Source organism: Berghia stephanieae, chromosome 8 (assembly GCF_034508935.2).
Source record: "Berghia stephanieae isolate SIO BIC M18660-M18661 chromosome 8, UCSD_Bste_1.3, whole genome shotgun sequence".
NCBI lineage: Eukaryota > Metazoa > Mollusca > Gastropoda > Nudibranchia > Aeolidiidae > Berghia > Berghia stephanieae.
In genome coordinates this window covers 34508951-34521924 of record NC_088367.1, presented here as the reverse complement: position 1 = coordinate 34521924, position 12974 = coordinate 34508951, and the positions used below count along the sequence as shown (strand labels likewise).

Here is a 12974-nt window from a genome sequence, read left to right as displayed (position 1 = left end):
ACAATTTTCGATCATGCTTAGTATTTCCTTGTTGATGTTGGGCCACCACACTGATTGTCTTGCTCGTTCACGGCATTAATTGATTCCTTGGTGCCCCTCGTGTATTTGTTTCAGAACATCCTTTCTCATGCTTTGCGGGATAACAATGCGCTTATCTTTAACTACGAGACCATGAAGTGTACTCATGCTGCCTCTCTCTTCGTAGTACTTCTTCAAGCTTACAGGTACATTATTTTTGTGTTTCGGCCAACCTTGTTCGATTAGTCCTTTCAGTTGGCTCATTTCACCTTCTTCTTCTGACTTCTTTCTTATGACATCCAAGTCTGCATTCCACAGGTGTGTTTCAATGCTATTTACATACGCATTAACATCCATTTCCAACGTTTTATCTTCAATCTGGAGTGGCTTTCTAGACAGAGTGTCTGCCAAATGTAAGTCTTTCCCTGGTTTATAGATTGCAATAGGATTAAATCTCATAAGTCTCATCAGTAGCCGTTGACATCTCAGAGGTGTTCGGTCAAGGTCTTTTGTATTTATGAGTGGTACGATTGGTTTGTGATCCGTCTCAAGTGTGAATGACTTCAAGCCTATTAAAAATCTGGAAAACTTTTCACACGCCCATACAGCAGCTAACGTTTCCTTCTCTATTTGCGCATATCCTCTTTCTGTAGGAGTAAGCGTTCGAGAGCAGTATGCGACTGGTCGTATTTCGTCTCCATGTTTTTGAAGTAGCGCTCCTCCCATTCCGTATGAGCTACTATCGGCTGTGACAATAGTTGGTTTTAGAGGATCATAGAAAGCAAGCACTGGTGCATTCGTAATTATCGACTTGACTTTGTTAAGAGCCTCTACTTGTTGAGGTCCCCAGTACCATGTGGCAGTCTTCTTCAGCAAATCATATAAAGGTTTTAAGGTTGTCGATAAGTTCGGTAAGTGCCTTCCTAGGAAATTGATGATTCCCAGGATACTTTTAAGTTCCGATACATTCTTTGGATCACTTAATTCTTGTACTGCCCTGATTTTCTCATCATCAGGTGTCATGCCGTCTTTGTTTATTTTAAATCCTAAAAATTTTATTTCTGTCCTCTTAAATTCGCATTTTTCTTTATTTAGTTTCAGCCCTGACTTTTCAATTTCTTTAAGAACTTCATGCAATCTTTTGTCATGTTCCTCTTCTGTGCGTCCAAAAATAATGACGTCATCAATAAAACAATCTGAGCCTTCACAGTCTTTTATAAGCTCTTTCATTTTTCTCTGAAAAATCTCACTTGCGCTGGTGATACCAAATGGTAAGACTTTGAAGTAATATCTGCCATAAGGTGTAATAAAAGTTGTTAGTTTTGCGCTCGTTTCCTCTAAGGGTATTTGCCAGAATCCGGAGGCGCAATCAATTCGGCTAAAATACTTTGCTCCTGATAATTTGTGAGCAATGTCATCTACAGTAGGTAGTGTAAATCTTTCTCTTTTGACTGCTTTATTTAACTTAGTCAAATCGACGCAAAGTCGAATTTGATTACTTCCAGGTTTTGGAACAACAACAATGGGTGCACACCATTCCGTTGGTTCTGTAATTTCTTCAATTTTCCCCATGCTACTCATTCTTTCTAATTCGTTTTTCACCTTTTCCAATAATGGGATTGGTATACGCCTTGGTACAGTTGTTACATACGGCACTGCATTTTCATTTAACTCAATTTTTACGGGTTGTGTTTTCATTACCCCTGTGGCGGCGAAGACAGTTCTAGGAATTTGGATTGCGTTTATTCGGGTTACCAACTTAAGTCTTTCTGAATCCTCGCGGCTCAAGAGGCAATGTGGACTTTCCGTGTCAACAACAAAAATTCTGAGATTATAATGTCTTGTACGTGACAGGCTGCACAAAGAATCCGATTGTATTTAATCTACCTGCGGGACTTTGCAATATATTATCAGTCTCGTGAAATTTCTTTTCCACGTTTAAGGTCTTGAAAATGTGTTTCGGCATAATTGATACGTCTGCCCCCGTGTCAATTTTGAAGTTGACAAGCTTGTCGTTGATTGATAATTTCACACTCCACGCAAGTTCACCTCTCTCCTTGTCGCGAACTGACCCTAAGAAGTTGTCCTCTTGTATTTCGGTATCGATACATGTCGCTCCGATATCCTTTGTATTTTTACATCTTCGTGCGAAATGATTTTTCTTTTTACACTTCAAACACATTTTTCCATAAGCCGGACAAGCTCTCGCCTGATGAACTGTTCCGCATCGTCCGCATAGCATTGGCTCTCCCCTATCTCTTGTGGACGGGAAATTGTTTTTATTGTTTCTCTGAGTATTTTGATTTCTGAATAGAGCAGTATAATTATGTGCCCCAAACGTAAACAAAGGTCTAGAAGCACATGGCAAACCACATGTTCCTGTCTTGACAGCTCAAGTTCCAATGTAAATTATAGAATAATATAATCTTTAAAATTTGGCTGCTAGGTGGCAAAAGAAACACATATTCATAAATAATCGATCATGCATCAAATAATGTCTAGATATGGATATTTTATGGAACAAAAGGTAAAATTATCAAAAGTTACAGTCTATCTATTTTTAGACCAGAGCAAATTATTGCGCTGGTGTGAACAAGACGAGAATTATTCGGAGCCTGATTTTCAGAATAATTTAGTCTTATATTATTATTTCTGCAACTGTTATATTTTATGTAAAAATATTTTCAATACTGAAAGTGTATTGCCTACAACTCAAACTACAAAATTGGGAGACCTATATTGTGCGTAAATTTTTCCGGTCCCTAACGAAAATCACTAGCAACTTGTTATTGTTTACGTTTGGGGCACCTAATTATACTGCTCTATACTCCTTGTCTCCTGCAATCTATTTGCGCGTTCATTGGCGGTGCTTCCTGGTGCTTTTTCCGTAGGCTCATAGCCTCAACTTCTCTGGTTAAACATTCTGAGTTTTGTTGTTTAATTAATTCGTGGTTTCTCGAAATTTCAATGGCCTTTTCAAGGGTTAAGTCTTCTTTCAATTGAAGCTTTCACATAGATGTTTATCTTGAATTCCTATGACTAATCTGTCTCTTATTTGCGTGTTTCTGTCATTGAAGTTACAGTGTTCTGATAATTTACACAGCGACCTAACAAATTCTTCAATGGATTCGTTGTCCTGTTGATTTCTCTTGTGGAATTTAGCTCTTTCAAAATAACATTTATCTTTGGGATGAAATATTCCTCAAATTTAGCAAGAACGACATCGTAGTCATCCTTCTCCTCTTCGTTTTCAAATGTAAAAGACTTGAAAATCTTTTCTGCCTCTTGTCCCATTGCGTAGATCAAGGTAGAGACTTGTACTATCCCCTCATCTTTATTTAATTTCGTTGCTAGTCGAAATCTAGAAAAAACGCTCTTTCCAATCCTGCCATGCAGGCTTTTGAAAATTAAGTTCATTTGGCGGGTTAAACTTAGGCATCCTTTAAATAGTTGAGTGACCTATTTAACCTCGTATGAAGCTGGGACGGGTATGACAAGTATTCAATTAAAAAATATATATTTATCTAATACAAATTACTTAACTGTATAAATATTCCTCTAATGAATGGTAATTCATTTGGGAATAACGTTCACTTCTGACACCATGTCATATTGTGGGCTTATATATTATTAAATCAATGACAGAGTCAACAAACACGTCTTGTCTGCTTGAACATCTAAATAATAACCGTTTATTATTTCCACTTTTTAATCCACCCAATGTACTCGATTACTATAATATGATAGTATAGAGCAGTAAAGTTAGGTGCCCCAAACGTAAACAAAGGTCGAGAAGCACGTGGCAAACCACATGTTCCTGTCTTGACAGCTCACGTTCCAATGTAAATAATAGAAAGAAAATAACCTTTAAAATTTGGCTGTTAGGTGGCAAAAAAAACACATATTCATAAATACTCGATCATGCATCAAATAATGTCTAGATATGGATACTTTATGGAACAAAAGGTAAAATTTATCAAAAGTTACGTCTATCTATTTTTAGACCAGAGCAAATTATTGCGCTGGTATGAACAAAACGAGAATTATTCGGAGCCTGATTTTCATAATAATTTAGTCTTATATTATTATTTCTGCAACTGTTAGATTTTATGTAAACATATTTTCAATACTGAAAGTGTATTGCCTACAACTCAAACTACAAAATTGGGAGACCTATATTGTGCGTAAATTATTCCGGTCCCTAACGGAAATCACTAGCAACTTGTTATTGTTTACGTTTGGGGCATCAACTTTACTGTTCTATAACCTAATTATGTGACAATCATAATCATAATCATAATAATATTAATAAGCATTTAAATACCGCTTAATCAATAAGCGCTTTAGAAAAAAAACCACACATTCACGCACACACAAAACAGATACATACACAAATACACACACAAATGCACACACACACACACACACACACACACACACACACACATACAATGCCCCAATTCTATTTTTTGGTTCCATTTACCTTTTTTTTCCACTTTCATGTATGTTGTCATCAAATTGTTGATTTATTGGCGAAAGCCTAAGATTGAATAAACTTTGAAACTTCTAACGCCAACTTTAAAGTTGTGGAAATTGTTCCCTAAAAACATCATGGTCTTTAATTTAGATTCTAAAGTTTCTAAAGCTGCCTGAATCTCTTAGCTCTCATAGAAGAGCGTTCACAGTTTGTGGAACACGACAAGAGATCGCTATGTCGCCTAATTTTGTATTTGTTTTTGATACAAATAATCAGACGAGGATCCCAACATCATTGGCTGTCTATAACTATGGAGTAATTCAGACAAATAGGCAGGGGTTGGTCCGTCGAGCGAGCGATAAACAAGACCTGTAGTTTTTAATTTATTCATATTAGTTACTGTTAAACAATGCAACTCTTTCATAAGGAGAGGGCGATTTCTCTTTTTCGTGTTTTTTACTAAGTCTAGCTGCATTGTTTTGCATCGCCTAGGGTGGTATAAATTTCGAATCGGGAAGACCAAAAAGGAGGGAATTACAACAATCTGACTGCCTCTGATATTTATGGTCTAAAATAAAATATTTTTCTCACCTCAAAAATTATCTGTTTTTATATTGCGCTTAAATGAATCTCCATAGTCAGTGAACAGTTTAGAATTGTTCCTAGATTTCTAAATTTTGTAAATACCGGAGCTTACTCAATGTCTCATTAGTTTCTATGTTGTATGTTTGTGTTGAGGATATGTCTATTAGGCTTAAATGCTGGCTGACAAACTTGGCGGCGTTTGTTTGTTCAACTCATGACCTCAAGAAGTCGGGGAGAGCGATTCAAGAAAGACACAGAGTTTGATACCACTTTTTTTTGAGTGGTGGATAGCTCTGACAATAGTACTACGCTCTCCCCGGCCAGACGTACCATTAAGGTCGCGGGTTCGAGTCCCCATCGCCGAGAACTTTTATTCTCTGTTGCATTCTAGCATTTTCCTACTCACTTCATCTCTTGCAACTTTTGTAAAGGAACTAATGAGATTACGACAAAATCCTGAAACCTATCTTACTGCTTTCGAGCAAGATTTCTGTCTGTTCTTTATTCAATTCAAGTCTATTTGCATACATCCATTCTTTTGTCTTAGTTATAAATAGATATATTTTTAACGAGAAATTTTGGATTGTTAAGGATTTCTCATAGAAGTAAACAACTGTATATTATCTGTGTATTTATGGTAAGAAAGGTCATTTTCTTCAAATATTTCAGAAAGAGGGCCAATGCAAAAGACAAACAAAAAAAAACACCCCCAAGAATAAGTGACTTATAAACTGAAAATTGAGTTTATACTCGTAGTAGAAGATGTGAATATTTTATCAAATTCATTAAATCTGTTTTAATGACGAGAATTTTAAATTGCGAATTACTGAAATTCCATTCATATTTCTGATCATTTAAACGGCTTTTTACCGTTTTGAGCCAATTGGCCACGTATAAGATCAAATATTGGACCAACCTGTTCACGTAACCGTCGCAAAAACTTTTCTGCCCTCTGATATTCGTTGAGTTTAAAGGCCGCATTTGCTGTCTTTCTTGAGGCCAGTAGTTTGCTACCCGACATCATCAGAGGAGCACGCCTGACTCCATCGTGGTTCTCGGACTCGGTTACGTCATCAAGAAGAGTTTCGTCATCGGATACGTCAGTGTGAGTACCGTTGTTAGCGTAGTGGTCACGGCTTATGCGACATGGCGCTGTTTTGGCAGTTTGACTTCGTCTCCGTCTTTGGCTTGGAGATCCCAAGAAGCTGAAACAAATACAAAGAGAAAGAAACTATTATATGAGTGTACATGGGAAGGCGACGACCAGGGTAGAAAGTCAAAAAGAAAATATATGATTAGTATTAGTAATATTTATCAAATAATATATATATATATATATATATATATATATATATATATATATATATATATCACCACGGCTCCTAAAAATGGTATTAAGGGAGATTTGATTGCTCCTGCGCTGACTTAACTCTTTGAAATGTCTATTAGATCAGACGTCATATTCCAAATATGGAAACATGCATTTGCAGAACCAATCTACAAAAAGATGATCAGAAAATTGTAGTAAATTATTGCCCAATCTCCCTGACCTCCATATGTTGTAAACTGCTGGTGCATAGGTAAAAACATGGCTTATGACATTCAAGGTGAGCAAATGCAACGATCTGACAACATTAAACAAAACAATACACCTGTAATTTACAAGAACCACATTTATGGCCAAAATTAGATAGCGTCAAATCTTCTTGATATCTTGGACTAAATCGTACCCATAACCTCAAATGGAAATCATATATATCAAATATAACAGCAAAAGCAAATAAACCAATAGCCCCATCAAAACGCTAACACTCTTCTACAAAAGTATAGTAAGGCCCATCCTCGAAAATCAATCATAATTATGGGATCCCTACAACAAAATTGATATCAACAAGATTGAAATAGTGCAAAATAGAGTTGCAAGGAGAACATACTTTCATTATAATAGCATAACAAAACTCAAAGAAATCGTAAATGTAGAAAAATTGCGACATCGTCGCGAATGAAACAAGATGTGTACATTCCTTAAAAAATTAACATAAGCAAGACCAGCATAAAACTCTCTAATTACATGAAACCAAACAACAGACGACCAAGAGAATACAACAACAAATTATCAATTCAAACATCAAGAATAGAAACCGGCCTGGATTGAGCACCCTCGGGAATTGATATAAAACTAAAAACAAAGCAGAAATTACCATGGCCTTCTCGAGGCGTGAAAAAAATACCCAATACATGAAATAATCATAGCGTGTATTTTGAAATATGTGTGTGTGTGTGTGTGTGTGTGTGTGTGTTTGTGTGTGTGTATGTGTGTGTGTGTGTGTGTTAGGATTCATAAATGTGAACTGTAATCTGGATCCCCTATCTAAGAGACCACAAAGACTTGATGTTAAAGATGACGACGATGATAATGATCATGATAATGATGACGCTGATGATGATGATGATGATGATGATGATGATGATGATGATGATGATGATGATGATGATGATGATGATGATGATAATAATAATAGTGATTGTGTTGGTGATGTTAGTGGTGATGGCAGTGATGGAGACGACGACGATGACAACAATAACAACGGAAGCAATGCTAGTAATAATAATAATAATAGTAATAATAATAATAATAATAATAATGATAATAATAATAATAATAATAATAATAATAATAATAATAATAATAATAATAATAATAATAATAATAATAATAATAATAATAATGATAATAATAATAATAATAACAATAATAATAATAATTATTATTATTATTATTATTATTATTATTATTATTATTATTATTATTATTATTATTATTATTATTATTATTATTATTATTATTATTATTATAACAACAATAATATTAATAATAATAATAATAATATAATAATAATAATAATAATAATAATAATAATAATAATAATAATAATAATAATAACAATAATATAAGAAGACGAATAATGATAATAATAAAAATAATAATAATAACAACAATAATAAATATAATAATAACAATGATATCAACAATGAAATTGTAAGATTAAATAGATGATCCAATAAATTCGCAAATTGAATAATTTAGAATAATTGACAAATAGATGGATACATAAATAGATAATGGAATACATAAAATAGACAAATAACTATATTATTAAAACTGTAGGTCTAATAATGATGATGAATTTTACATCTTTGTCTCCAAACTTTTTAAGAGCCAATGATGGTACTGTTGCTTATACATTTTGAAAGGACTTTTGCCCCTTTGCTTTTAATGCCCAGAATCTTTAAGGGGGCGGGGGAGGGGGGTGGGGGGCGACACTAAAGGATCATTTTTTTATTTAATTAAATATCCTAAACTTCTATGCACAGTCATAATGTATTTGTTTGGGAAGGATGATTGTCTATAATTTTGTTCGAAAAAAGTTGCCCGTTGCTATGGAAACGACGCCATATTGGAAAATAAACAACTAATCTTATAAAGTCAAAGGCTTTTTTGTTTATCAACCGATTGCCATAGTATTGTGTCGAGAGGTAGAAAAAAGGAAAGTAAAGAGGCTCTAGAAGCCCGATTTTTAATTTTTTTAAATTAGAAACTTTAAAAATTAAGCTCAAAGTTATTACTCGATTACTCCCCTTGAAAAAAGTTACATAATTTCAAATTATTCATAGAATTTTTTAGAGGCCCTGCTTATTTGTATGACACTCATATGTAGAAAGTTTGAAGAAGATTGGTTGAAAACAGAGGGAGGAGATAGGTTTTTAGTGAGGAAAATTGCAGTTTTGAGAAAAATGCTTTTGAAAGTCAAAGTAAACGAGTTTAGGGAAAGACTCTCCTCTCGCTCTCTGATTGGATTGTGACCACATGACATAATTAAGAACAAAGTGATTGGTTGTTGAAGATAGAGGAGAGTTTTTACTTTTCATTGATATGTTTTTGCCTTTACTTAGTTGTAAAGACTATTTGATATTCTTTCATGAAATCAGTCCACTGAAACTAAAAATGGGCAGGATTTAACCATACTATGGGTCACAAAATACGTTATTTTGAGTCCAAAAAAAACTGAAGATGAAGTTCTCATACAATTTTTTATGCAGACAAATAGTCACAGGACAACATCTCACCAAAATCTAATTTTAGCAAACTGGGTCAAAATTCATCATTTTTATTATCGCTCTCCCCCCCCCCCCCCCCCCCCCCCGCGCCCCTTTCAAGCCATTCACAAATCTGCCATGGACATAGCCGAGGCAACCTACAAAAAGAACTATAACCTCGGAAGCGAGTCCAAAATCGTACGGCACGCCTTGCGGACACCGCGCTCACGCGCTCAAAAGCCTGATTAGGGACCCGTTTGCTACGGTTCTATCTATTCCTGGCAATTGTATCTGCCTCACACTCTGGTGAAGCCTTCGCGTAATTCCGGTCCGGATCCAATTTCTTTATCAGTCGCCAAGCGTTGCGGCTAGAGTGTGAAAAGTCGAGACTTTCTACGGTCTCTTGCCATCGTTCCTTCTGCCAGAGACTGAAGTAGTTTATCGGCTACGTCCTGGGACTGGGTCTGCTGGTACTCCTTGTACAGCTGTTCCGACTCTTCCGTCCAGCAGGGAGTGTAAAATTGCCGTTTGTCCCGTGGAATGGAGCGGTGAGCGCTTTTAAACAGCAGCCTGTTAAATCTGATTATATTCTCGGACTTAGGAGGGATGGCAGGGCAAACTTGCTCGATATAGGAATTGAATTTCTCCCAGTTATCCTTCCTGGAGTTCCATCTGCAGAGTGGGAGAGACTGCACCCCGCCTGCTATAGGCCCGACATTCGGTATGGTCTCGTGACGGTCAACCGGAATTACTTCTTTGCCAGCGACAAGGTAGAGGATCCACGAGAGAGAATTCGAAGGCGACTGTCATACCACAAGACCACATAGAGTAGAATATCAAGTCTGTCGTGGCAATCAATCAAATCCTATTAATTACCTATGTTCGTTTCATTACAAGGATATAGTCTAATGACGCACAGTGGATATGAAGAAACAGTAGTTTTATAATGCTAATTCTAACAACATCTCAATGTTATCAAATCAAATGGTAGATGAAAATATATATACATAATTAGCTTTATTCCGTTGGCGTCATGGTGACGTCTGCTAAAATCAAAGATTGTTTTCCTTAATTCTTCTAAAAGAAATGTTATGGAAAGGGGTCCCGATAGATCAGTTGGTAGAGCACTCGTTTCACACGCAAAGGGAACTAGATCGATCACGGGTGAGGTCGAGATTTATTTTTCTGACCCCCCCCCCCCCAACCTGCCCCTCTTCACCCAGCAGTGATTGGGTAGCTGGATCTGTTAGATCTGGCATCCTATCCAAAGGGTAACAAGCAACGTGCTATTGTCTGTTTCACTCTATAGAAACGGGATCCAATGGCTCTGAAGGACTACTATAAAATGTTATGGAATATTATTATATCAGCCGCTTGGGTTTTTTTCTTCAACTTAAAATTGAGTGAGTATTTTATTGAATGAAGCCTTTATTACGTTTTGTTTAACCACGTTCTACATGTTGCGACTTTGTCGTCTTGTTGTATGATACTCGGCTTATGACCTCGGGGTCCCTAGTTCAAGTCTCACTATGAGCATTGTTTACCTCACATGAATTGCCTTTTATTTGGACGATAAAGATTATATTATATGATTATTACTATTATTAAAAGTGGAGCCCTTGAAAAATCCTGTCTAACTTACACTTTTTCGCTGTATTCCTGTGTAAAATGAGTACCGTCCGTATCAGCGTTCTTTCTGTCGATTGTAATCGCGCCTTCCAGTCCAGACGTCATGTCGTATCGTCATACATTTCAAGTGTTGACGTTGGCTTGAGACTCTATGCAAAGCGCTTTAAACACAATTTAGTGGATATTGCGCTATATAAAATTAAAGTTTTTTTGTGATTTGTTGTTTTTTTGTGTTTTGTTTGGGTTTTTTTTTTGGGGGGGGGGTTGTGGGGGGCGTGGTTATTTTTTTTTTTTTTTTTTTTTTTTTTTTGTGTCTGTTTATTGTCATTTCCCGGCTAGAATGTAAGCATGGTGAAACTTTCATTTCTTACACTAACTTCAGGTGGCACAAAGCATATTTCTAGATTCTGCTTCAGGTGACACAAAGCATATTTCTAGATTCTGCTTCAGGTGACACAAAGCATATTTCTAGATTCTGCTTATATTTTAACCTGCTAAAGCAACAATTATTCTATCCCTCCCTCCCCATTAAGCGTAATGATACCGTTTATAAATACAATTTGTGACGTCAGATCATCAAGCTTTAAATGACAATAGAATTAGATTTGCTTTTTTTTTAAGGTATCATTTAAGTACGTTTGAAAATGTCTTTTATTTAGAGATAATGAAATCAGAATCGGTTGAGGTGTAAAATAAAAGATTTCTTACACTCTTGCGTTTTTAGAATTCGAACTTCCGTTCCCAACGCGTACTCGCAAGTTCATGCAGCAGTTGGCAATACGTCCGGAATTCCAGAAGGCAAGAATTTTAGAATCATATATAGTTTCGCGGTGGAAAACATTTTTTAAAACTGCCATATTCCGATTGAGACACCTTCATGAATTCTCTTGTCATAATAAGACAACCTTCCACTATTTGCACTGAAGAAAATAAATGGACAGACCAACCACAAAGCTTTAGAAAGGTAAACCAGAATCGTTGTCATGACACTTGAAGAAACAATATCCAGTTTTCACTTTAAGCCATTTAAAACTGACCCAAGCTGATCTGCGGTTTGTCTCTGAACCACCTCAACATAATAACCTTTAAGGCTGTGAGCAACACATTTATTGATAATATACGATTCTTACACTATTGCTTTTTAGAATTGCAGACGTGTTCCCAATCGCTGCATAAGCTTGTGGGTACACGTTGGGATCGAAGTTCGAATTCCAACACGCAATAGTGTAAAGAAATCATTTATTCTACCTCTCAATCGATTCTGATTTCGTTTTCTCTGGATAAAAATGTTTTTATAACTAATGAATTGATTCCTACTTCCTTTGTGTTAATTTAGTTTCAGTGAAATATAACGCTGTCGTCAAAAATCATTACTGTAAACTACTATTTGTGGGGAGCTGTTGAATAAGACTATTTTTTGTATAGTTACTAATTTGATTACTTACTTGCGTGATTGGGGCAGGTAGTCAGAGTCGCAATATTTTACATTCTTTAAAAAATCCCTGGTGTCGAATTTGTCTCTATCTAATGTTGCAATGCTGAACGATTTTTCTCTGTCGAATTGTTCCAGAGTCTTCCTTAGCTTGAGGCCCGCCAAGTTATTCCTATTGTTAAGCTGCTTGAGGGCCCTGTTTGAGGGGCCCTCTTTAGCTGGTTCTGTCATTTTATTCTATTTTAAGGATGGAGGGGGATTTCAGCTAGGGGGGGGGGGGGGTCTTCGTTGTTTATGTTATTGCTGTTTTTTTCTGTTTGTTTTGTTTTGTATTGTATTTGGTTGTTCTTTGCTCATTTACATTTTATTCTTTATGATTTTGATTCCTGCTTACTATTTACCCTTTCAATACGTTTAATTTACGTTGTTGTTTTTCTTTTCTTTTTTCTTTCTTTTTCTTTTTTATCTTTTGAGTTTATTATCTTTTTGTGTTATTTGTGGAACAAATATTTGTTAATTGATTTAATGTTCGATTTCGGATTGAGGTTTTTGAAGAAATGGATGATAGTAAAGCATAATAGCTAATCTGAGTTAAATGTTCAAAAGTGAATGAATTTCTATGATTACATTATATTATCTAGATAGAAATGACACATTTATAAAGACAGAATTATTTTGATGACGGAAGATTCTCCAAATCAGGTTTGCCGTGTTTAATTCTAATTGAGAAATCGA

At 35.6% G+C, this 12974-nt stretch overlaps 1 protein-coding gene across 2 annotated transcripts in view; it reads right to left on the bottom strand.

Annotated features, from left to right (window-relative positions):
* LOC144977838 (uncharacterized) overlaps positions 1 to 12498 on the bottom strand; it is a 16186-nt gene extending 3688 nt beyond the window's left edge. Inside the window, exons 1-2 of one of the 2 annotated variants that reach the window (XM_078923242.1) lie at positions 12253 to 12498; positions 5997 to 6285 (exon numbers count right to left, since the gene is read on the bottom strand). In XM_078923242.1, the coding sequence (XP_078779368.1) occupies positions 5997 to 6285; positions 12253 to 12470 (507 nt within the window). In that variant the 5' untranslated portion in view covers positions 12471 to 12498. Of the gene's footprint in view, positions 1 to 5996; positions 6286 to 11515; positions 11728 to 12252 lie in introns of those variants that run through there. The other variant, XM_078923243.1, reaches the window with a different exon arrangement.
* Positions 12499 to 12974: the final 476 nt, after the last annotated feature.